General features: G+C 37.7%; 3 protein-coding genes across 3 annotated transcripts; 1 reads left to right on the top strand and 2 right to left on the bottom strand.

Annotated features, from left to right (window-relative positions):
* The first annotated feature begins 1,083 nt into the window (after nt 1-1,083).
* On the top strand, nt 1,084-4,288 carry LOC140140459 (uncharacterized). Its single transcript, XM_072162219.1, has 2 exons — nt 1,084-1,844; nt 4,285-4,288. The coding sequence occupies exons 1-2, from the start codon at nt 1,084-1,086 to the stop codon at nt 4,286-4,288; spliced, it is 765 nt and encodes a 254-aa protein (XP_072018320.1).
* A 4,766-nt stretch (nt 4,289-9,054) lies between these two features.
* Nucleotides 9,055-14,080, bottom strand: LOC140141103 (uncharacterized). The gene is made up of 2 exons (XM_072162887.1): nt 13,954-14,080; nt 9,055-11,298 (listed from the first exon to the last, which is right to left on the bottom strand). The coding sequence occupies exons 1-2, from the start codon at nt 13,971-13,973 to the stop codon at nt 9,447-9,449; spliced, it is 1,872 nt and encodes a 623-aa protein (XP_072018988.1). The 5' UTR covers nt 13,974-14,080; the 3' UTR covers nt 9,055-9,446.
* A 3,815-nt stretch (nt 14,081-17,895) lies between these two features.
* On the bottom strand, nt 17,896-18,792 carry LOC140140458 (uncharacterized). Its single transcript, XM_072162217.1, has one exon. It carries the CDS (start codon nt 18,790-18,792, stop codon nt 17,896-17,898), a length of 897 nt encoding a protein of 298 aa, XP_072018318.1.
* Nucleotides 18,793-26,853: the final 8,061 nt, after the last annotated feature.

Genomic DNA, 26,853 nt, shown 5'->3' with positions numbered 1-26,853 from the left:
TTAAGCTAAATTAAGGTGGTACTACATCCCCTGATAAATTTTATGACTCATTTTGCATTTTTCTCAAGAAATAAATACACATTGCCGGTAGTAACAAAGTTATAGGGACAAGGAATCCAATTACTTCACTAAAATTTCAGTGATTCAAGAAAAGTGGTTCATTATAAAAATTATGTTAAGAAATGAGGTACATTCTAGCGGTACCTCTTTTTTATCAGAAATAACGTACCGCTGGTCTTGAGTCCAACTCATTTTGTCTTTGATTCCCTAAACTGGGACAGTTTTTCTGATCGTCGAAAATATCATATCTGTCTCAATGTTTTTAAATGTCTTGGGGGGTGCTGGCACCCCCTCCCAACCTGTGCAATATTTTCACCAAGTATGTTGATGCTTAAAGTCAGTGATATACATAACTTTTGTTACCAGTGTGTTATTATTTTTTGAGAAAAATGCAAAAATAGCCACACATTTATCAAGGGGTGTAGTACCACCCTAAGAAAATCTAAAATTAAAGAGATGACAAGAAAAACCAATCAAACAAAAAAAACATAAGTGATACGGGAGAAGAGGAGAGGGTATCTTTGCAGGTGAGTGGCTGAAATTACAAAACCGATGGCAAAGAAACGGGGACAATAAAGGAACCAGTAACACCGACTGAACTGAGTGAAAAAAAAAGCGGGAGGAGAGGGAGACTCGCGTGGTGCTTTGCATGTGAGAAGTCTCTTTTTTAATGTTACATTAATATGGACCAGTGTAACATCAAATTTGGATTCGGACACAGTTCCGACCTGCTTATAAAAAGTGCAATTTATTTTCGTTATCGAACGAATGTACGCTCATTGAGCCCAGGCATTGAGCCATTACGTAACATCATTGTTACGTGGCTCGCTTCGCTCGCCTCGTCGTGTCTCTCGTTCATTCTCGGTTGAGCATTGCAGCACTCAATACCCGCCCACCCATGCCCGTTTTTGTGATTTTATGAAGACGATGTTTAAGTGATTATTATCAATATGATTTTTCGGCTTTTCCGAAGTTTTTACAACTTTTTGGCGTTTTCGCCTTATATAGTAAGGTTTTGTTTATATGGACACAGTTGCTGTTTTGTTTGCTATTTGTTTTGCAGATGAATGGAATCGTTTAATCGCGTCTCTGCGAGACCCAGACTTGACCAAACTCGCCACATCGAACTTACCATCTCTGCTTATGGGGTCAAAGGCAGCATCCACTACAAAGCAATACTTGGCGGCATGGAAGAAATGGAGGAATTGGGCGTCATCAAAGACTGGGGTGCGCATTTTCCCGGTCAATCCCTTTCATTTTTCTCTCTACATATCCCACCTGGCGCAACTGGGCGCCAAGTCGGCGGCAGACTTCGCAATGGCGGCGGTTAAATTCGTCCACAGTCTGGCAGGGTTGTCTTCTCCAACGGACAATTCCATGGTTGTTTTGGCGCTTCAAGGGTTCAAGAGGGTCACCGCGGCCCCCATATTAAGAAAACAACCTATTTCAGCAGACATATTGGCAAAAATTTTCGTCGCTCACGGGCACCCGACGGCTTCCTTGGCCGAATTACGCACTCTTTTTGTCATATTTATCTCATACGCAGGTTTTTTGCGATTTGACGACGTCAGAGACATTTCAAGATCAGATTGCGCAATAACAAAGGACAGTCTTACTATTCACCTCAAGAAGGCAAAAAATGATCAGTATAGGCAGGGCACGGAAGTCACCATTGCCCGCACTTTCAAAGCAACCTGTCCAGTTGCAGTGGCTGAGCGTTTCGCCGTGTTAGGCGACCCACACAGTGTCGACTTCCTATTCGATAAATATAAATTTAATACTCCGTTGGTGAGCGACGGGCGACTGGTATTTCACCGAACGCAAGAAAAGGAGTTCTATCTGATTGGCTAGCAATCGATCGCTTAGGTCGCTTAGTAGTCAACTACAAACTCAAAACTGAGCATCGTATTCAATTCGATTGAAATCGATATTCTATTATTGCCGTAGATAAAGAGAGTGACAGTGTGTCAATAATGTACATTGTATTGCAGCTGGATTTTACATGCATTCTTTTATATAAATTTTTTCTCAAAGAGTTGAATATGATCAAAATTTTTACTCAGGATTTCAAATTTTTACCCGCAAATTGCAGTTAAACATATCCACAGCAAAATACCGGTCCTCACTAATTAGTGTATTTAATTTCCAGTTAGTGTATTTAAAACCTGACAACAAATAAAATGTTCTTGCAATAGAAATATCATATGGGTTACTGATATGGTAGGCCGCAACCGCCACAACGTGGAGCTGCTAACCGTAGCTGACTTTTTGCTCCGTGGAGCCAAATTGACCAATCATGATCATGTTAGAGTTTTTCATTACTCGGAGGTAAAACTGACTAATTAAGTACGACTTACTCATTACGTGAAGCGAATTTATTCATTAAGAATTTGCCAGACGAGCGTCACGTAGTTGCAAGATATCCTCGGTCACGAAAGTTGTGATTCAAAAAGTAGTTTATGAAAAGTACGAACTGACTTATTATTAAGATGGACATGCACTCATAAGAAACTCATACAGTATTGTACATAACTATATAGCTAGGCAGAGTGGTGGTAAACTATGCACACAGTTCTGCGATCTGCAGTGTATCGCCGGGAGCTAATTTGTATAACTTGCGCGGTGTCCCTGCGGAATTCGACCTTCAGCAAACTGCAAACCAGTTCGGATTTACTTTATATACTAGTAGTAGGCCATACATACTGTAGTTACTGTCCGTTTTCCTATACACAATACTCAGTGCGCTCACCATTGACGCGTGACCTCTACAAATAGTGTATGTTAGAAGTATAGGCCATTGCCTAGTTGACGTCACTACTGTGTAAAAAATAACCGGCCAATATTTAAAGTATTCTCTGAAATTCTAGAAAATATAGTTTTGTAACATGTCCTAAATTTTTAGCTAATTTAGGTGTTTGGAAATATTGGTACTTTTGTACCAAAAAATATGAAGAAATTATTTCTAAACCGTGTTAAGTCATTAAGCTTCTCATTTTCAAGAACGCTGGTTAACAATAAGCAGACTATTGTCTCATTTCGTAAACAAAAGCCCACAGTATTGTTACCTTGCGTTCGCTTTATAATCGTTCACCCAACTGAAACTATAATACCAGCTCATTGCTCATTGCACAGGTAAAACAGACACAAGTGCAGTGTGTATTTAACCAGAGAAGATCTGATGTAACATAGTTGAGCCGTTTTCATTGAGTGTTATCTTGGTTTAATAGCTTTTAATAGGGTTTAAGTCCTTCAAAGGTCGTGGTGAGTTCTACTGTAGACATGACTGCATCATGATTATTTTTAAGTCAACAACATTCAACAATATGATCACCGTGATAGTATGAGAGTATCAGTACCGTGGGTGTCAGTGATCCTGGCCTGACACAGTAGACAAACAAACAAACAAACACGCCACAAACATTACACATGCATGCAAGGTAACATTGACTATACACTAATCAAACAATGGTATTGATCCTGTACAACTGGTCGTGGTTTATTTACAATCGATTCATTTAAAATCCCCATAGTAAACATTAATTTTGGCAAGAGTTTTTCTCTCTGGAACGAGGATGCATCCACTGGCTCCGCGTAATGAAAAGATCTAACATGATTGGTCAACTTAGCTCCGCGAAGCGAAAAGTAAGCTACGCGTAGCAGCTCCAAGTTGTGGCGGTTACGGCCAGCCATATATTGATCATGCGAAAATCGTAAAACATAGAATAGAAACAGTGTGGCAGGCGCTCAAAATCTCAAATTGTATGCTTATAGCCTGAGTTGCACGGTCTATCTCGAATAAAATCACCATGCGTAGTTGTTGAAAAACGTGAGGATTCATCGTACTATCACGGCAATTTTTAACACGAAGATATAGGGATGATGACGGTGTGACGCAATTGATTGCAATTTACCACTAATTCGGCGTCTCACAAACTCCAAGCGTGGCCTTATTCCGACCTCACTACCATTAAGCTACACCCGCACACGCGAAACGGTACTTGATTTCATTAAGCCTTTCGTTCCCGACATCACTTCATACGGGCTCCACAGCCTCAGGTCGGGAGGTGCATCTGCGGCTTTCAACGCTCACGTGCCGCCCCTCATTTCTAGACATGGCAGATGGAGGTCGGAAAAAGCACGCAATGTTTAGGCCTATCTTCAGCCAGACTCTTCTTCCAAATTACTGCCTTCTATGTCCCTTGGTATTTGATTAAATTCTTTCAGCTGAGCATTAAATCCTCAAACTGGACCATGGAAATACGTTTAGTATTTAAAAAGAATATCAAATCCTTGTAACTTGTAACGCGACAGTGTTCGCCTTAATTTTGAGATTAATATGATAATAATAATATACATTAATGTTTGATATATAAATGAGAGAAAACAGCAAGATGCATTCAGTAATAAATCAAGCGAGCGAGTGCAGCGTGCTCGACCGCCTGCAGCGAGCGAGTGCAGCGTGCTCGACCGCCTGCAACATGTTCACCATTTCTGTTTCCTAAACTTTTCTTATTTTGTGTATGTTTTTATATCCAAGAGGTAGATATAGAAAATAAATAAATTTTCTGACGGAGGTACGGAGGAAGAAAGTAGTAAAATCTAATTATTATGAAGAAAGACATGAGTAAGAGAGGCTTGACCGCTTGAAGCACCGATGTTCTATTTAAGTGACTTATCCAGCCTTTATTGACAGATATGAGTATAATTGACAGCACCCATTATTACATCCACCCATATTGAGATCACCGATGTTCTATTTAAGTGACTTATCCAGCCTTTATTGACAGATATGAGTATAATTGACAGCACCCATTATTACATCCACCCATATTGAGATCAGATTCATTCATGTGCCAAACTAGAACTGGCTCAGTTCCTCGGACTATGAGGCCGCGCGAAGCGCGCCCGGCGAGGCCGCGAAGCGGCCGAGTCCAGCGGGTACTGGTCACGGCACTGGGTCCAGGGCTAGTGCCAAACGTAATAATTATGTCAAGTTACAGACCAACTCACTTAATCCCTTGGGTTTTTTGTCTCTAACAAACTGCAAGACCCGGTTAAATATTAGTATTAGTAGGTGTTACCCATTTCTCCCTAGCAATACATCCTTCACATTTTTTTTATGTCATAACTAGAATGAAGCATTAGAGCATATGTAATGATTGGATTTTGTTACTACGAATATTATCAATAAACATTCACTTATTGGCTTTGCTTGTTACTTTGTATCCTCAAAAAACAAAAAGAGCTATGAATTAATCTATACTATAAGGTGCAAACGTCGGTTCCAACTCATGCCATCCAAACCTGGTGATAATAATATTTGAGTAGGGGGACAACACGTGAGTGGAGATATTTGAGGTCAATGGTCATTTAGTGGTCAAATGAGGTCATTGTTGATTTAGATAAAGCGATGGGGAAATTGCCCTCCTTTGTAAAAGTATATCTTAATGTCAAACATTACCTAGTGGTAATAATCTGTGTAAGGGGGCATCAAGTGAGTGAAAATGTTTTGAGGTCATAGGTCATCTAGGGATCATATTTTAAAATTGTTCATATTGGGCTGTAAGTTAGTGAACGTAACCCTTAGGAGGAGTAACAACATAAAGAGCATAAAAGTATACAAATTGGAATGGAACTGTTGTAAGGAATCCAACTGAATCATCAGTATCTGGGAAAAAGTGCCTAATTTTGAGGTTTGAACCAACCGAATCTTTGCACTTCAAATTATTTTGACTTCTTTTATAAAAAGAAATATAAAGTTACTCAATGTGAACAACCATGTCCCAGCACATCCCTTTTTAAAGGGATTTTTATTCTGAGTGCATCTGACTTGGTCTATCCTCTGTGAAATTGTACAAATTATGTGGAGATAACCTTGTATTTATTTAATTTTGCAATGCTATTATTTTCGAATGACAAATCATAAACGTTTTCTAGTTGTAAAGGGTCCAATCTATCATTATCAGATTTCACTTTAGCGAAAATGAGTAAAGAAATGTGTTTTTTGGAACAAAACAGATTGCTCAATTTTTGGGTACAAAGTCGGGTAGGTTTTTGTCTTAAAGAATACCTCCAGCAGACAGATACCGGTACTTCTGGTTTTTTCAGTGTACAAACTTTATACATCATTCCCTTCCAAAAGCCATGAAAATCATATCATATCAACGTTGCAAACGGTCAAATCCACGAAAATAGTCCAAAAAACGTATATAAAATATTTTGTCAAAATTCGTCTGTGTGGAAGCCACGGACTATCAATATTGCTTTTGTAGTAGACAAGGACATAGAACCAATCGTGCGTGGAGTTTATACAGGCGCGTGAATTCAACCGATCGGATTGACTCGTGGTATTCGGAAAACATGAATAAAGTCGCAATGGCTTTATTAGACAAAAATCCATTGTGATACTGCCCGACTTTGTCATGTTTATGAGGGTGCAGATTCCATAATATTCTATGGCGTAAAAGGCCGATCTAGTCGTAATTTTATATACTTTCACTTCCATTTTGTCCTAATGAAAACCGTTGAACACTTCTGATTTTGTTTTTAACTGACAGATCAATGTTTTATGAGCAATTTACCTATGGTTATTTTCTAGGGGAAGGTTGTAAACGGTCAGGTCCACGGTTTATTTGGGCACAGTTCATGAAACCTTCAAATTTAACATATTCAGTCCAAGAGAGCGCCAAATATGGATCAGGAGTATTACATAATAATACCCTGCTATGACAATAGCTGCACTACGTTAATCGTATAATCTCCTTATGTGGTTAGCATGGCTGGGCCAGGCAATGTATGTACATGTATTCGGTACATGTGCCATATCTTTTACAATGGGTGATAAATTTCTGGTTTGTTTTATTTCAAAACGCAACATTCGATATTCTAAAGCTTGGTCCAAATCCAAGAGAAGAACCAACTCTAGTAATTTATGTGGTTTCAAATTATATCGGCCGTTGCCTTTTTGATAGAAATGGTGTTTGTTGATGTGCACAGTTTCCCATTAGATCATAACATGCTGTTGTACATCCAAGGTCAAAGGTCTTTTAATCCATATTTGGCGTTGTTCTGGGACTGATATTATCTTAACGCAATTTATTTTCCAGAAATATTTTATGAATACCAGTTTTTTGCATGATAAGACAAGGAAAAACCTACACATACTTTTGAGGCTTTTAACACAACTGATGACTACTCCATAACTATCAGAAAATGGTTTTAAGATGGGCCTTTAGGGAGCGATCGTTATTTATGGCAGGGGGGAATGGGTAAATTTAGGGGGGAACACGAAATTTTTTGTGATCTTGAGGGGGAACCTGAAATTTTAGTTGAACCAGGAGGGGGATTGTTAAATTTTAAATGGAGAAAATTGGGAAAACAAGGGGAAACGCGAAAATTTTGAGCGGACGCGAGGGGGGAACGCGAAATTTTTTGTCGATATTTTTGCCAAAACACCCATTCCCCCCCCCCCTCCCGTAAATAACGACCGGTCCCTTACTTCGGCAAACTTCGGAAAAATCAGCGCGGTGACTGGGTTGAGAAATTGCGAGCATAGAAACTGTGACCTCGTAATGCATAGATCGTGACCTGCCGTCTGACTGGTGTGGCTTTTGAGTAATTTTGAACTTGACCTGTGCAAAGTTCAATGACATTTTTCTACTAAATGGGGGTACCTGTTAAAATGCCTCTAAACCCTAGTAGATTAATCAGCACTATATATACTAATACTCAAATTTGACAACTTTAACATGATTTGAAGTACATGCGGGGAACTGAAATCTCTTGCACTTTGGCAAGATTCATCTTTGGTGTGAATCCTTTCGTGTTAAGTTTTGCAACCTTCCCGTGAGAAAGTCGTTTTCAGCATATTTACCTTGGTACACTCTAATTTCGTACTATTCATTTTTTTATATAAATAGAGCCCCTATTCTTTTATTTTTGATCCCGTAACTACCGTATTTGTTTTGATGGGATATACTGTTTGTTCATTTTGGTTAGGTGTATTATCACTTTCAACTGTCAATCTTAACAAAATGAATAGTTTCCGTTTTACTTTAGCAACTATTCAAATTAAAAAGATCTCCAACTCATTATTTGACAACAAATTAAATACCTGAGTGGAAGAAGGGCCCAACTCCAATTTTTTACAAAAATGAGTTTGACCCAGCATTTTATTGCCAGCAGATTGTTCTTCCTTGTGTGTGAAAGATGAGCCAAAAAGCACTCTCTAAATAGTCTTCCATGTACACTTAATCATGGTTTTTATGGAAGAAAGGCCCAACTCCATGGAGTTGGGCCCTTCTTCCACAAAATTAATATTGGGTTAAAGAGGAATTTTGTTCATCCATGAAATCTGCTTTTCACTACAATAAACTTTATTGCTAACATATTACATGCTTCTACTTATGGAATTAATGGATAATTATGAAATTTCTGTGGTATTTATAACACATCTGCTCACGGAACTGGCACTTGCGGTATATTAGTGGAAGAAGGGCCCAACTCCAGCTCGTATTAAGGTATATCTGTACCGTTGCCATGGAAACATCATATATAATTTCGAATATATGTAGTATTGTATGTTCGTGTATTAAAGGTTCCCTGAAGATGAAAACATTCTGTCTGTAAAACTTTTCCAAATATTAAGTTTTTTCTTAATATCTCAAAAACAGTTTTGATGGAGTTGGGCCCTTCTTCTACTCAGGTATTCAATTGTTGATGAATGGTCATACAAGTTACATTACATACACATTAGATCACCTGAGGTGGTATGTAAAGTAAATTCAATTTCATTTCGACGAGTTTCTGTTATATCCCCCGCTGAAAAGATAACCTACTCAAAAGGTCATTTTGACTAGAATCTATTCATTCTATAATCCATGTACCCAAGAGAGAGAAACTCTAACACTTTTGTGTTACATTCAATTGAGTTTGGTGAATGACTACGGTGAGCAACCTCGTCATGTCATTTTAATGAGTCATTTTGAAGGGAAATCTATTATGTCTCCATAAAATGTGAAAAGTTTCTATAATTGAAAAATGAGTAGTTCGTTTAAAGTGAAAGCCCCACTTTTGGTTCAAGTTCCTTGGGGAATTAGTCAAGGTTAAAATGTATCCATGTAAATTCTGTTCTGTCTGTCATCAAAGTAACAGGTGTATCGTCAGTTCTTCTGTAGAGAACTGGGCAAGTGGGGCTTCCTATTTAAGAGAGTATGGTTTTCTCTTTGGTGTTAATCGTTTCATGTCTAATCTTGCTACTTGGTCTATCTTTGGTGTGGATTCTTTCATGTCTAGTTTTGTCTTTTCACAATATTTGCATTGGTATGCTTTCTCTTTGGTGTGAATACTTTCATGTCTAATCTTGTTACTTGTATTCGAGGAACTCTTCACAATATTAACATTCCTTTCTCTTTGATGTGAATCCTTTCATGTCTATTCTTGCTTCCTGCCTGTGAAAACGTCTTTTCACAATATTTACATTGATATGGTTTTTCTTTGGTGTGAATCCTTTCATGTTTAGTCTTGCCATCTTTATTTGAGAAAGACTTTTCACAATATTTACATTGATATGGGCTTTCTTTGGTGTGAATCCTTTCGTGGCTGGTTTTGTAGTCTGCTTGTGAGAACGTCTTTTCACAATATTTGCACTGGTATAGTTTTTCGTTGGTGTGAATCCTTTCATGTCTAGTCTTGCTTCCTGCCTGTGAGAAAGTCTTTTCACAATATTTACATTGGTATGGTTTCTCTTTGGTGTGAATCCTTTCATGTCCAGTCTTGCCTCCTGCCTGTGAGAATGTCTTTTCACAATATTTACATTGGTATGTTTTCTGTTTGGTGTGAATCCTTTCATGTCTAGTTTTGTCACCTGCTTGTGAAAACGTCATTTCACAATATTTACATTGGTATAGTTTTTCTGTGGTGTGAATCCTTTCATGTTTATTCTTGTTACCTGTCTGTGAAAACGTCTTTTCACAATATTTACATTGATATGGGTTTTCTTTGGTGTGAATCCTTTCATGACTAGTCTTGTGACTTGTATTTGAGAAAGTCTTTTCACAATATTTACATTGGTAAGGTTTCTCTTTGGTGTGAATCCTTTCATGTCTAGTCTTGCTTCCTGCCTGTGAGAAAGTCTTTTCACAATATTTACATTGATATGGCTTTTCTTTACTGTGAATCCTTTCATGGTTATACTTGGTACCTACCTGTGAGAAAGTCTTTTCACAATAATTACATTGGTATCGTTTTTCTTTGGTGTGAATCCTTTCATGGCTAGTCTTGTGACTTGTATTTGAGAAAGTCTTTTCACAATATTTACATTGGTAAGGTTTCTCTTTGGTGTGAATCCTTTCATGTTTAATCTTGCTTCCTGCCTGTGAGAAAGTCTTTTCGCAATATTTACATTGATATGGCTTTTCTTTACTGTGAATCCTTTCATGTTTAATCTTGGTACCTACCTGTGAGAAAGTCTTTTCACAATATTTACATTTGTAGGGTTTCTCCATGGTGTGAATTCTTTCATGGCTAGTCTTGTGACCTCCTCGTGAGAATGTCTTCTCACAATATTTACATTTGTATGTTTTCTCTTTGGTGTGAATCCTTTCATGACTAGTCCTGTTACCCGTATATGAGAAAGCCTTTTCACAATATTTACATTGGTATGGTTTCTCTTTGGTGTGCGACCTTTCATGTACAGTCTTATAATCTGCCCGTGAGAACGTCTTGTCACAATATTTACATTGGTATGGTTTTTCTTTGGTGTGAATCCTTTCATGGCTAGTCTTGAGGCATGGTTTTGCAAAAGTCTTTTCACAATATTTACATTGGTATGGTTTCTCTTTGGTGTGAATCCTTTCATGTACAGTCTTGCTACCTGACTGTGAGAACGTCTTTTCACAATATTTACATTGGTATGGTTTCTCTTTGGTGTGAACCCTTTCATGTGTATTATGTGCACTTGGACAAGAGAACCTATTGTCGCAATATTTACATTGGTGCAGTTTCACTTTGGTATGAATCCTTTCAGGTATAATCTCAGTCTGTTGACAGCTGAACCAGTACCTATGTGCTTTCGCTTTATGTCTTGCCACATGTTCCCCATAATATGTGAAATCACTGTAAAATCGTCTACAGTAGATGCATCTGTATGGTTGAAAGCTATTCGCATTATTTGACTCAAGTTGCACTTGACGTGTCCGGCCATGTAAATGCTGCCATTGGTATCTAGTGTTCATGGCTCTGAAATAAGAAAGAAAATATAAATCTGTAAAAAGAATTTTTTTTAGAAGTAATTCCATGGATTAAGCTAGATGAATCTACTTAAAGGTATTCACAGATTTGGAGTTTATGGTGTCCCTACTTTACAAGTTATATTTGAGATCATATCATACAGAGGTATATTATCATTAATTGCCTACATACCCCTGCTGGGACTACAATCACAACTATACATTTTACTGGCGTTGAAGATTACTTAAATTTGACTATTTAATCTAGCATCATTAGTATGACTGCATGAGCTTCCAACAAGACAGTAATATCACAGAAATGACATAAACCCTATTACACTCACAGAACAGTATGTTTACTGGATTGGATTGGATTAGTGAAAGAGCCAGTGAAAAATAATCTGATCCCAGAATTTTTTTTAATGTGTCATTTTGAAAGTTGACCCCCTCCCCCTCACCAAATCTGTGAATGTGTTTTTAACACTGCCTATGAAGAAAATTACAGTGTTAAATTTCTGTGGATGTTTGTTTCCGGTTAACTTAAAAAGATTCTACTGTTTTTGTACACACTGCAGTGCATGGGGCCAAAGCCAAATATACCGTAGTGCGACAGAATTTGAAACACATTTTAATCAATATCATTTGGCGGGGTCCAAGGCACTACAGTATCAATCAATCACTGACATTAATAGTGCTAAAACCCAAAAAGAAATTACACTATAGCTATTGTCCCAGACCAGGGATTGTGAGAAATAGATAAAAGTCTGCCTTGTGACAAAAGCAGACAATTCCCTGGCCGTGGGTAGTGAGGCCTTCATGTGAGTGAGGATGGAACCAAGTAAATTTAAATCATGCAAATAATCAAAGTAAATCACCCAAATGATTGAAGTGTAAAATGATCTAAATAATTGAGTTAAAGCATTAAAATGATCAAAGGAAATCATCCAAATGTTCAAATCCGATATGATGTGCACTTCAACCCTATTCTGAAGTCTGAACACCAACAGAAATCAAAATGGCGTCTTTCTCATAACATCAAATAATAAAATAAACACCGCTCTTCCTGTACCGCTACTTCCCTCAAGAAGGTCTCCAGCCCCAAGAGAAATGGACAGACTGGGGGTTATATGAATGTTTGGACAGTATTTTTGTGGGACATGAGAGCACATCAGACATCAAATTGCATTCTGAATACAAAGAATCTCCTTCTGATATCAAATAATTTTACGCATTTTATGGCAAATGATTAAAAATTGATATTTTTGATATTTAACAGTCCTCGAAGTAAACTTTCTAAATCTAATGTTATAATAAGTGTATGTGGCTGGGATGAAAAGCTGATGATCAACTGAATATGATAGCCACCTTTCATGAAACATTAGCACATTTTTATCAAATGACCCATTTTTTAAAATTTAGCAATTTATTACATCTGCAGTAATTTTTTTGGAAAAATTGTGCAAAACCCTTATTTGGTCTGTATTTGCATGTATACACTATGATACCTGGAAAAAAAGGAGAAGGCCTTTTTTATTTAACAAACTGGCTGCGAAGAGACTACTTTGAGCCAACTGTGTGAAAATCATAATTTGCTAGTGCCATAGATTTCATAGGGCCGTACAAATTTGCATGTTTGAGGCGAGCAGCTAGCAGTATTCCGTTAAAAGAAATGCCAGTATGATATTCAATGTTGCCAATTGTTGGCCTACAGATATGATTGCCCCTAATTTTCTAAGTTGAATGATTCTCTTTTCGATGAAAACAATTTTAGGTGAAATTGAAATGTTATGAACATGCCTTAGCCTATAATCTACACTAGGTATGGGTACATGTGACCAGGTATCATGCTATACCTATGGCTGCCCTAGTATTACCCTGAGTAAAGATAGTCACTTGTGCTGAGCATCAAATTGGTCACTTATCGCTCACTGTTCAAAATGTGACATCTACACCAATTACAGTCCCGAAACTGTCTACTTTTTAGCCGACCTCAATTCCGAAACATTTAGTGATAGTTAAAAATGCGATCCCCAACCCTTTGGTTACCTTTGGACGAATTTGGCGAAATCTTCGCGGAGTCTCCGTGTCTGAAATTCCCCGGTACAAACATCGAAAATGTCGCAATTCTCAGTTCCGGTGATGATACTATATCCGCATCGCTGTTTTCATACATGAATATATGAATATCTCTGACCCCTGTAAGGTCAAAAACGTGGCGTTGATTTCAACCAATCCGATCCACCGTTTAATAAGCAGCTTGATACTGACGTCATATCGGAGGTGACCAGGAGGCAGGAGCTACCATTTTGGTATTAACTGAACTCGACTCGTGCGTTCTTTTGGTTCACATAGATCGAACACAATTTTCAATAACAGGTAATATTATGATTTCAATTTTTTATTAATGAAGTTACTTGTAGTTTTGAGGAATGACAAAGTTGTTTTTGGAAACTTAGATGTTTGTTTCAACTGATGATGTAGGATCGCAAGGTGAGTGAATTCGTGAAGAGATTTGCTTGTTTGAGTGATAGTAGGATACGGGATGTAGGCTAGTCCTCTGTGTTTGACCGGCTCCGACGTCTCAATTCACGACGTCTCAATTCGTACCTGCTTACCAGACAGCAATACCCTATTATATACATGCTATAAATTATAATAAGCTTACCTGAGGCAGGCTGTCAACATGTTTAGTATTCAATTTTCAGTTGGATGCGGTTAAGTACTCACACGTACGTGTAGAAGGTGCGCTGTGACTGACTGGGAACCATAAAACCAGGACGTAATTTTGTAAATTCAAAGAGAACACTATAACTTAGTAACATCACTGCATTGCCTACGAGCTGTCTGTTACTAGGCTGAAGGGCGCACACCACTAAATAAACTCCCATTGAAATACGTGTAGGCCTAAATATACATGAAAGTAAGTTTGTTTTTCTACCCCATATAAAACCATTTTTCATATTTTGGTGACTAACTTTTAAGCTACGGGGACCTGAACAGCGCCACCCTTATTTTCAGCTTGCACGAATGCCTCCTTACCATGTCCGTACGCGGATTAGTTTTGGGAGCCAAACTTTGTGACCAGATCAAGATGCACAATTTTGTGATATTCTGAACATTTACCAATTGCATATCTTTTAATTTAATTATAATAAACAATCATGGCTACTCATCTTGCTCCCAAGGGACACCCACTTGTTTGCACTACCGACCTATGTTTACCGGGACTCCCATTGAAATACGTATATTTTTATATTTTGGTAGCACCAATGTCTTTAAGGGGGAATAATACCCTGATTTTCATCAGTACCCCTCTTCTTTTTTTTTTGTTGCAAATTTATGAAGTAGGCCTACATAAATATGTTCATCACCTCATGTCCTGAACTTATAAAATATATCTACATAGGCCTACAAAGTGCTTTTAAACCATTTTAGTAAGTCATTTTAGCCCTATATATTTTTTGTTTACTGTATCCTAGTAACTCAGATGCGTGTTTCATAACAAACCATAATTGATTCTATTCAACATGTTCAAGTAGGGTACATGAATAGAATACATTAAATCCTTTGTTATACTCTCTATAGAAAATCTAGTGGTGCATGCAAAATATATAACACTGAATAAATTAAATAAACACTTACACAATGGATGCATAGTCATTAGTCAATTTTTAAAATACTATAATGTGTTGTTAGGAGAAGAAAAGGCTATTAGGTCACCGTATGTCAGGTTATAGGTCAATTGGTTCAGGTCAAATTTAAGCATCAATTTTGAATACACATGTGAGAGTCTGATATCATAATGAGGCATAATTTTGATATTCTGTCTTTAACTGGATATATATCGAGAAGTGCAAGGTGGACATACTAATATGGGATGTAAATGGTGAGTACAATTTAGAATGCCTAGTTGAGATGGATTTCACAAATAAATATAAAATAGATACCAAAATCACAAAAGTTAAGCTTACGGAAAACTACCCAATATGGTGGTATAGGTGACAAGAAATACAATTTTTTCAACATTGCTGTAGTATGGTTGTGGTAACCTGTTACCTGTGGCTTAATTAAGTTTCAGGGAAATAATGTCACAAGTTAAAAATACAAAATATAGCTCAACATTGAAAATAGAAGCATTTTAACCAGTTCCTTTTTGATAGTTGTGGAGCACCAAGTTCATGAAGTCATAAGAGAAATCAGGAACCACTTATTCCCATTTTACATATCAACTTTATTTCCCTAATGTGTTAGCAACACATATCCAAAATTTTAACGAAATCCGTTGATAGTAAGCTTTCCAAAATGAAGTGAATTTAAATCATCAGATGTACCACCTTTTGGCTTCTACTTTTAAAAGCATGTGAGCTACGTTGATACCGATGCCACCAATAAAACGAGAAGATTTGCCCCTTCATTTTGCATACCACTTTGTCCAAATTTTTTTTTTGTAATTTGTTCACAAAATGCAAAAAATGCAAAAAAAAAAGCAATGGGTGCAGTACCCCCTTAATAAAGAATTAATATGTAATTTTTGTCATTATTTGCATATCGGTACTTTGCCCTGAAACTTGTTCTAATGTATTACATAGTGAAGCCGCCCTCTAATTTGTATATTTGCATAATTAATGGGCTAATTTGCATAAATGCTAATTAATTATGCAATATGCAATAATAAAAAGACTTCGACCAAGTTTCAAGGCAAAAGTATGCAAAATAAAAGTAGGCCTACCCTGAACATTTATGCATGGATTTTTAACAAAATATTGGCAAAAAGTATATGTTAATGAGCATCTCCAGTCACTTTAGCTCATTAACTTTATTGATAATTGATAAAAACAATCTGATACAAAGAAAATGTAAATTGATATTTTGAAAACCGTATGTCCGATTTGCTTCAAACAAAAGGCATATGCCTATTGATAAGCGTGCTTTGCTCTACACAATTAATCTGTTTAAAACGAAATAGAGCACTTCCATAATGCCTCCAATACCACCTTAGGGGCTGTGCAATAATTATGAGCCCTGGGGGAGGGTAAAATTAAAATGGGGGGGGGGACAAGAAATTTTTGGCGAGACGAAAGGGGGGGGCAAGCAATTTTTGGCAAGCCGAGAGGGGGGGCAAGCGATTTTTGGCACGCATTCACAGGGCGCCTTTTTAATAAAATGCTTTAAAAAGGCTTAGGAAAACGGTACGGAAACGCTTAAATATGCAAATTTTCCTGCTCGCTGCGCTCGCAACATACATCTAGACCATTTGTGACGTGTCATGTCAAAAGGAGACACTTTTGGGCAGGTTATGAATTTTGAGGTTTTTACATATCTTAAATATAGAGATATTTTGCTCCACAACGCCGTTTTCCCAAATGAATTTGGACATTCCTAAGCAAAGATATTGAGTTCGGAAGTTATGGTATTATAAAATTGGAAATTGAGATATCGGCCTTTAAAAATATTATTGACAATGTTGAGAGGGAATTAACTTGAAAAATGTCTCAAAAAATGCAAGATGCCAGTTACATTCCGGTCTGAAATTATCAGACAATATTTTTAACATTAATAACATCACAAATGAGCAACAAACCCAAATTGTGAAAAAATCACCCACCAGCAGATTTTTGGCTATTTCTCCATTTACGATCCTGCCCAAAAGTGTCTCCTTTTGACATGACACGTCACATTTAAAGTTTGGAATTTGGGATCCCAAAAATTTGGCATGTTCAAGGGGGGGGGGGCAAAGAATTTTTGGCAGGCCGAGAGGGGGGGGCAAGCGATTTTTGGCGGGCCGAGAGGGGGGGCAAGCGATTTTGGCGAGCCGTTCGGGGCTGATAATTATTGCACAGCCCCTTAAGATATAGTGTTAACCCTGTAGGCCTACTAAATAACAAAAATCATTTTTCTTGGAGAAAGGATCGTTTTTACTGTTCTAAATATACTTAGAATTCAATTTTATTTGTTTCCTTCTCACATAATATACAAATATGAAGTACCGGTACATGAGATGTGAATGCCATCAAAGACGCTATAGACGTCTGACTGGTGGCGCCCAAAGTTACACCCAAAGTTACACAGAAAGATGAATAACAATATACAACATAGAATACAAAAAACACATTTTACATTAATTAAATAATTAGGCCTACAGTATTAATTTATGTAACATGGAAAATCAATGAAAAAACAACAACAACAAGGATGTCATGAATATATTCATGGAACGATGTAATGATGATTAAATTATAACATCCCTTTGATGGTTCTTTCTTAATGGTTCCTTAAAGGTTCTTTAAGCTTAAGGTTCTACAAAGAACTTTTTTTCTTGGCTACAGAACTTTTTGTTTTGGTTCTACAAAACCCCTTGGGAAACGAATTTTCACTTTTCTAAACTTTGTTATGAGTCCCTGAATTAATCAAACTTCATTTTACTCTTGTGCACAATTATACGGAGAACATTGTTTGATGATATCAAAAGATTCAGATTCAGTCGAAACACATATACATCAATACAAGGATAATTATAACGAAGTGTAAAACATTGACTACTTTCAATTTACAAATGTTAGAAAGCCTGAGAAATAATTTTGTGAAAGCACTAGATTCAAATCATACGTCATGGTCGAATTGTGCGCATACTATGCAGTTTCTCATAGTATGCCATCCCCATATCAACACATGCCAAGACATCATTACTAAGTTCAGATCTCTCGGGTAATTTCTTTGTTGGTAGGAACTGCGAACTCTCCATTGCCGATTTATACAATCCTGACCCATGATATAGACCTGCTGTGGCCAATTGTCGTGATATTTTCCATTGTTTAACTATGTCATCACCTGGTTTCCATTGTAGAAGATCATCCGTATAAGGAAGATCAACCGCTTCACAATACTGAGACAAGATCGATGCAGGATGATTTTGAAGATCATCGGCGTCAATCACTACTGGGTTTGGATCTCCCAATTCCGGATGGTCTTGGAGATATTTCAGAACAAGATACTGTTCTTTATACTCAAACTGCTTCTTGTAGTAAATATTTATTGTATCGTAAAGATTGGACGTCGGAAAATAGCTGCCAATAGAAGATTTTTCCAAGGATTGAAACATTCGATAAGGATGGCGAATTAAGAATGTATGACGAAATCCTTTAGGAATGAACTCGTGCTTTCCGCTCAAAGTGATTGGAAGGTCTTTGCAGATTAGGGTTCTTTTGCCCGGGTAGTCCCCCTCTAATTGGCTTTTCGCCCAGGAATACGTACAAGATTCACCCTCGTAAACATATGGGAAGTCTGAGAAATCATGACTACTTGCTTCTCTGTTGCGCCTGTCTTTGGTGCTTTGAGGCATTTCTGATGTTGGGTCTTCTCCATAGAAGAAACAAGACGCAAAAAGACCATTGACAATTTGGGAATCTGGGATCTGACTGAGACACTTTAGAAATACCGTTCCCAGGGATCTTCTGTTAGTCCAGATATAAATGCGATTCAACTCAACATGTTTTTCAGTTTCCATCCTTTTGATGTCATCAGCTGTACAAAAAAGAGAAAGAAACATTGTCTAATTATAACATTTTTAATACGATTCAAGGTGTCAAATACCGGCAGAAAACATGCCGAAAATGCATGTTTTTGTCTCCTTTTCAAGAAGTTGGTAAAATACTAATACGTAGATATGTTACATCAAATATTATGTAGGCCTACGTCTAATACTCGTAGTCTTCATACGGCATAATCATGATAATACATGCACCATAATCAGTAGACTTCGGTTGTATATATAAATGCGCATATATAAATGCGCACGTGACCAGATGGCTAGCGCCATATTTGCATTACATCACTGTCAATCACTGAAATGGCGATCATTGAAGGAGTGGCTACAGTTGTGACCTTGTTTCGTGGCTAGCACTGGCAAGGAACATTGGCTGGAGGTTCGATGCTATAAATGTGCAAGGATAAATCATGGATATCAAAGGATCATGATTATTGCACAGCACCCCCCATGTACAAACATAACTAATGTTTATTTATTTATTTATTTATTTATTTTTATTTATTTATTTATTTATTTATTTATTTATTTATTTATTTTTTTATTTATTTATTTATTTATTTATTTATTTATTTATTTATTCGACGAAAAACGAAAACCCTGTTCTATTTTGGGAAACAAATTTTTCCTGTACAAATGAATGCTGACCCCAAATTTCGGAAATTTCAGGACAATTTTTTTTTTGTATTTTCTCAAATTGAAATTTATTTACAGATTTTTGTGATTTTTTGGGTTATTTAATTTTTTTTTTAAATACCAACCGACCGACCGACCCTACTTGAAAGGTTCGTTCGCCCGTAGAACAGGGTTTCTCTCTTTCTCGCCTTATAGTCGGTTGGCTTATGTAAAAAAAGCAAATTTTTGGGTAGATTCTTGGCAACCATGTTTAAACACATCTAAAAACATCACTGATTAAGAAAAAGGTGGTTGCCAGTTTTTCCATTAACATTAAGAGCCTCCATTTTGAATTTCAAAATGGCCGCCAATTTTGAGAAAAAAATTACAAATTAACCATATCTATTCATTCAAATGTCATACAATATTTATTATATTCTATAAAACTCACATAAAAGGGCCAACGAATCATTGAAAACAAAATAAGACCACTAGAAATACTCTTAATTAGCAGAAATCCAAGATGGCCGCCATATTACAGACTTTTTACGTAAAATGCCATAACTTTTGAACCAATGGACATAGGAAGATGTTTTTGATGACTAATTATATGTTTTGGCATATGAGGATTCCAATAATAACAACGTATTTATGATTAGAACAATGCCAATCCTTCAATTGCCACATTTTTGAACCGATCTGCATGATATTTGGTGTTCAACATTATTTTAAATATATTCGTAATGTGTGCGAAGAGTTTGGGTACCAAATGCATTATAGTTGAGACAACTGTTTATCTGAACATTGCTGGTAAATAAAACTAAATAAAAATTGTTACAACAGAGCGATCGAAGCTCGCCAGTTAACTCTTTAGGCACTCTTCAATCTCTGATTGGATAAATTATTTGAGGATCAACCCGTTGTACGTAACACCCTGGTAGCCAGCATAAAGCAGCTGACTGAAGCATGCAGGGATAAGACAGACGCTACAGAAGCGCACCAGGCATTTATAATGGAGATAGAATCCTTAAATTGCAAGAAACAGCTACGAGAGTTAGACGCTAGTCCTGCTCCTGCTCCTGCTCCTCCTCCTCAGGTGTAGGTAAGACTGCTCAGCAAGGCGATTGCTGCCAGCAGGCCTTCAACACAATCTTGACAGCGTTAAAGAAACAGGATGCTGCTGGGTCGGTTAACAGGCTGTTCTAGTCCCGGATAGAGCGTGGAAAGTATGACTTTCAAGTTGTCAAACTTCATCGCGGATTTTTAAAGCGGGAGCCATGGCCTTTGGTGTTTGAAGCTAGCCGAGTCATGTACTGGAACCACCTGATGTCGATGAGGTCAAACGGAATGCGATACAATGCTTTAGGGACGTCTGGTAGCCAAGCGCAGGTAGGCAATTGGAGATATTGAACCCTGACTGTCACACTGCTGCAGTGATATTTGATACCTGTGACAAACCTTGCACAATTTTTCTGTACCTGCTCAGTCTTTCTGATGTTGCGTTGTATATGAGGGTCTCAGGATGTAACAGCATACTCAATTATTGAGCGGATGAAGGTTTTGTAGCTGGTCTCATTGATCTTGTGTCTACAGTGGCCGATTTTTCTACTGAGGAAGGCTCTGGTGGAATTGGCTTTCTTTGCCACAGTGTCAACATGCATGTTGAAGTTCACCAGCTTCGAGTCGAGGTGGACCCAAGACAGAGTCAACAAGCTCCAAGTCTCCAACCCGTGGCCATGGATGGTATATGAAGCCAGTATTGGTTTCCAGAGGGCTATACGGGAGGGTAATTGGCAACGCTATTTGGTATCATTGAAGCATCTTTGCAAGTTCTTCTTTGCCTATTCCAGGCTAGATTATGCTCAAAACATTCCAGAATTCATCGCACGCATGGATGCCATAAAACTGACCCAGAACTATGGCAAAGTTTTTTAAACCAACTGCAAGTTTGCAGTTAACACCAGCAACCATATTCCATTCACACAAACTGGTGTTGATCTGGCAATGGAACACCTCAACATATCAACGAAAGGTCATCTCGAGAGAGCGTCAATCTGGAAGATGTAATTAGGATGCATATATCAACCAAGTTCTTATGGCACGAAGAAAGCAGCACAATGTCAACACACACGGAAGAGGTGGACACTCTTACCATGCTGTAGAAGTTGCGAGCAAGGGGATGAATGTCCACATTATATTCACAAGACACCTTTGTGCTACTTTTGTCTCTACGAACGTCGAAGAACACCACTACTTGGCAACAATTATGCGCTAATCATAGGATCGAACAAGTGAAAGATTACACAAAGTCTTTCTGCAGCCTATATATGACACGCTTGGCCCACAGAAATCAGCCGTTTTGATCAACTCACGGCATGCTCTTACAGGCTGTGATACGACAGCACATATCCAAGGAAAGAGAAAGAAGGTATATGCTTTGCAACTTTCCTGAAGGCAAGCCCCACAATTTTGATAGCACTAGCTGGTCTTGGCGAAGCGGATGAACCATCCCATACAGTTCTACATGGATGTGAAAAGTTGCTTTGCTATCTTTTCTGCCCCAGTGAGTTCACATTGGGCAAGTAAAGATGCTCATGGTTTTGGTTCAAGCAACTCAAAGATGAACAAGGAGTTGATAAACTACCACCGATTTAGGGAGCATGGACTGAACATATACGCCGTGCCCATGTCCAGTATCTAGCGCTATAAGATATGGTATTGAACCCAACTCATCTTGAACATCTGACCTTGGGGTTGGGTAGCCTAGACAGCAAGCTACTAACAGTTCTTTCTCAGGTTGCTCCAGATCCGGTCTGCAGCTCATCAGGTGTAACTGTGCGAAATCAAAGTGTTCGAGAAGGTGCCCATGCAAAGGAAACAATGTGATCTGTACCAAAAGTTGCAAGTGTGGTGGGGAAGGTGACAGCTGTATTAACATTAGACCACCAATGATTGGCGAAGATCTAGAAATCATTGAAGCAATGACAATTAGGAACAATTAATCAATAACATTAACACCCCTGATACATTCATTGCATTACATAGCATTTCAAAAATATGTTTTTCTCAGGAGGCGCAAAGCTCACTGCTCATACAATAACATGATAAATACAAAAAGGAACAAAATAATGGAAAGCAAACAAATAAACAAAGAGATTTGAACATACTTGTTACAACTTAGACGTTCTAACGGCAATGGGTAAATCGTTCCATTCACCATTAGAAAAAGTTAAGAGGACATCTCCCATTCACCCGTATGTGGTGAATAGACCACATAATAATTACACACTCAAGGGTATAGGCCAAATGCATGTACCCAATCCTTTCGAAAGCCGTATCTTAAGCAAATGTATTTAGGCCAAAATATCACAATTATTAATATTGATTTGAATATATTATCTTCATATTACATGCAAAAAAAATATAAAAAACTTTTTTAAAAAACCCGACACAGGTACCTGATTTAATTTCAACCAAGCATTTCACTATTTTGTAGTGAATGTGGATGTGGATGACGGCGTGCTGCCATTCATACTACAATTCATTTATAAAAATATCAAACTCACTCGATAGTTTCGACCATAAGGTATATTCTAACCAAATTTAGACACCTTCCGGTTATTTCCTTATAGTTACCATACAATATTCATAAATATTGGTCATGATGTCCATATTTGGCATTTGGCAAATACACAAATATTATACACAAGTGCGCTAGAAATTCACACACACAGGAATCATGTAGCACCTATTTTGATGTTTACTGAGGTATGGCAAGAGTGGCCTTCAGCACGTAAAATTGTGAAAGCTATTTGGCATAACAAAGGGTTAGTTCCTGATACACTGTGGAGCAAGGAAAGTGGTTATTTGCATAGTGAATATACTATCAAATCACGACGAGATGTAAATTGGGCGATGATGTCAGACCTCATTTAAGTTTGTCACTCGGCGTATTGCAACATGTTGTAATGTGTGAAGCATATACAGGAAAAGTTCTAATGCGAGTAAAAAGTGTTCCAATCATAAATACATTGATATTATTGGAATCCTCATATGCCAAATCATATGGTTAGCCAACAAAAGCATCTTCATATGTCCATTGCTTCAAAAGTTATGGCATTTTACGTACAAAAGCCTAAAATATGGCGGCCATCTTGGTTTTTTACTAATTTTGAGTATTTATAATGCTCTTATTTTGTTTCCAATGAATCGTTGACACCTTTATTATGAGTTTAGATGAAATATAATAATTATTGTATGAATTATTTGAATGAACAGTTATGGTTTATTGGATTAAAAAAAAAAATTGGCGGCCATTTTGAAATTCAAAATGGAGGTTCTAAATGTTAATGAAAAAACTGGCAACCATTTTTTTCTTAATCAGTGGAGTTTCTAGATATGTTTAAACATGGTTGCCAAGAATCTACCCAACAATTTGACAAATATGAAAAATATCACGTAAGCCAACCGACTATTACTTATAATTTTATAAATATTATTTGCCCCCCCCCCTTCCCCCAAAACCTCCCCTCCCCCCTTTTACACTCATAAATTAATTGTTTTTTGCTAACTTTCCCCTTCCGTGTAAAGTAAAACTTTATAAGCCGGTTGAATCAAACTGAACAAAATTGACGTATACAATTACAATATACCATGACAATAATGTGTATGATCTAGATCTAACTTACTAGCTGAATAAATCTCCAACCATGCATCACATACGTGATTGTACGTCATATTGTCATATAACGTATGAGCGTGATGTATAGTATACGAGTCTTCATCAACATCTTCCAGCCGGGATGATTAGATCATGTACAGTCATCTACGTGTTTATACTCTAAATTGTACGTCAAAGGGTGACAAAGGGCGTACAGATTACCGATTTAGCATGGGGGACACAAAAGGTGCTTAAAACACATTTTGAATTTGTTTTTGTCAATTTGCGAGCGAATGAGTAAGTTAGAATTGAGGAGGTCGGGCGGGGACATCTAGCCTATTAGTTTGAGCGGGTCATTATACCGAAAAGTTATAGTTTCCTCAATTTACGTTTAGAGTTAAAATTAGGGTCAGAGTTATGTTCATTGGCGGCACTAGGGGGGCAGGGGTGCACAGAAGTGCAGCTAAAATACGGCGGTTTAATGGCAAAATCAGAGTTAGGCCTACATCAGGATCAGTATCTTAATATTGATGGTGAAATAACAGAGAACATGGTTACTCGTTTCACGGCGGTATTGTAGAGGTTACAATATTTTCACCGTTTCACGGTAAGCTTTAGCCACTCAACTGTGTGCGTGCTTTGTGCATTCAATCAAAACAAAGCAAGGCCAGCGTAGCCTTGCCTAGGCCTAGCCTACATTTATGCCTAGGCCTATGTCTGTGATAAAGGCCTTGTGTTAATGAACACATTGAACAGAGAATATATTAATGAAGGATATGAAACAAATATTTACTGCTCTAAATTCGGGATCCGGTGGAATCTATTGGTCCCCTCGGTGAACTGGAGACCGTGAGCCTACTATTTTCCCTCGACCTGGCGGTCTCGGGAAAATAGTAGGCTCACGGTCTCCAGTTCACCTCGGGAACCAATAGATTCCACCAGATCCCTCATGAGCAGTAAATATTTGTATACTAGCGATCACCCGTCTTGCGCGGTCTGAGTCTTTCGCGGTTTGTAAATTTTTTATATTTTGTGAACATGTAAATGTTTTATTTAATGTGATTAATGGTATGAGAGGAGATTATATATATATCATTTAGAAATTAGAAATATAATATGTAGTATTTCCATATAAATCAATGGCTTGAAATTGCAATTACATCGTGATCGAAGCAAGTCTTCTTGCCACCATATCATATCCACCGTGAGAAGTCTTGCCCCTGTTTGATGCTGGCCGCCCTGATATTTAAGAGTTTTATGCATTTACAGTACTTTTTAGCCCATTTTGGACAAATTTGTTGTACCTTTTGGCCATTTTGTACCATTTTCGTCCAAGTTTGTCCCCCACCTTGAAATGTACCTTGCTGCCCCCTGCAAAAGTCCTAGCTACATCACTGAGCGGATGAACACATTTATTCAATTCCCTCTTGGCCCCCTGTGGTATGCTGGCTGACAGATATTTAAGATTTGTATGCACATACTTGTTGTACTTTTTATTTGTTAGCCAATTTTGGATAAATTTGTTGTACTTTTTAGCCCATTTGTAACAATTTGCCCCCCCCTGCATGAAATTTGCCTTGCCCCCCCCCCCTCTCTCTCTGAAAAAGTCCTGGCTACACAACTGTGCAGATGAAACAATTTTATTCACATTTCCTTACACTCTGTTTCATATTACCACAAAGAGCAAAGTAGGCCTATTCATGGTAAATAAAATTCAGTGGTTTGAGAGGCAAATAGGCAATTGCACCATATTATAATTAGCACAATTAAACTACAATACCCTCCTCACTTTGCTACACCAACAGCCCTTAGGGACGCATCATTAGATTCTCAGGGTGGGGGTATGAAGTTTTTGAAAAAAACTTCACCCACTACATGAAAAAAAACTTTCCCCACCAACACTAAAAAAAACCTTTCCCCACCTAACTGTGTATAAATGCATGAAATTTAAAAAAAAAATTGCCGCCAGGCGGCAAAAAAAAAAAAAAATTGCCACCAAAAACAATTCGCCGACAAAAATTTCTTTCCCCGACCCTAACTTCCTACCCCCCCACCGAGTATCAAATGGTGCGTCCCTTATAGGTATGAGATGTTCAGATCATGATGGCAATCTTGACCTACAAATAGGACATTATGAGATGTTGACAATCTTCCAAAAAGGACATGTATATCATCCTTTTGAGTAAATGTTGACTTTATTGATGTGTGACTAATTAGGTGTTCATGCATACACAGTCCCTGGTCCCAATACTGTGTGATTGTATTGTAGGTAATTCAATGACCATCCAGACTACAGGCATGGTATCTTCACACCAATGCCAAAACAGAAGGCAAATTTCAGGCTATGTCAACATTAGTGTTGGCATGAAAAGTTTTTAGCATGCAAGTGCGCTGCCACTGCCTTCGCCCTGCCTTTGAAACTAATTAACATAATTTGACACCCTTAACGTAAACAAAAACAAAATTGGACGTTTTATTGGGGTACGGACAACTTTACTCTACGCAACGCAAAAATCAGTTTTCCGAAATAATGTAAAACGTAGAAGTTTTTAGCCTTACCAATTCGAAAAACTCAGTAATTTATTATAGGCCTAGATAAATACCATGTAGGCCTAGGCCTACCTACATGTATACATCATACATAGCCTATAAGGGGCTGTGCAATAATTATGAGCCCTGGGGGAGGGTAAAATTGGGGGGGGCAAGAAATTTTTGGAGAGCCAAAAGGGGGGCAAGCAATTTTTGGC

This window comes from Amphiura filiformis, chromosome 19, assembly GCF_039555335.1.
Source record: "Amphiura filiformis chromosome 19, Afil_fr2py, whole genome shotgun sequence".
In the NCBI taxonomy this organism is placed as follows: Eukaryota; Metazoa; Echinodermata; class Ophiuroidea; order Amphilepidida; family Amphiuridae; genus Amphiura; species Amphiura filiformis.
This window is presented reverse-complemented; position numbering and strand designations above follow the sequence as displayed.

Bases quoted from the DNA above. Each gene is read 5' to 3' on its own strand.
- LOC140140459 (XM_072162219.1), top strand. From the start codon at position 1,084: ATGGACACAGTTGCTGTTTTGTTTGCTATTTGTTTTGCAGATGAATGG.
- LOC140140458 (XM_072162217.1), bottom strand. From the start codon at position 18,792: ATGGAAACTGAAAAACATGTTGAGTTGAATCGCATTTATATCTGGACT.
- LOC140141103 (XM_072162887.1), bottom strand. From the start codon at position 13,973: ATGTTGACAGCCTGCCTCAG. The intron at 11,299-13,953 runs GTAAGCTTATTA...TTCTTATTTCAG, and splicing joins ATGTTGACAGCCTGCCTCAG to AGCCATGAACACTAGATACC.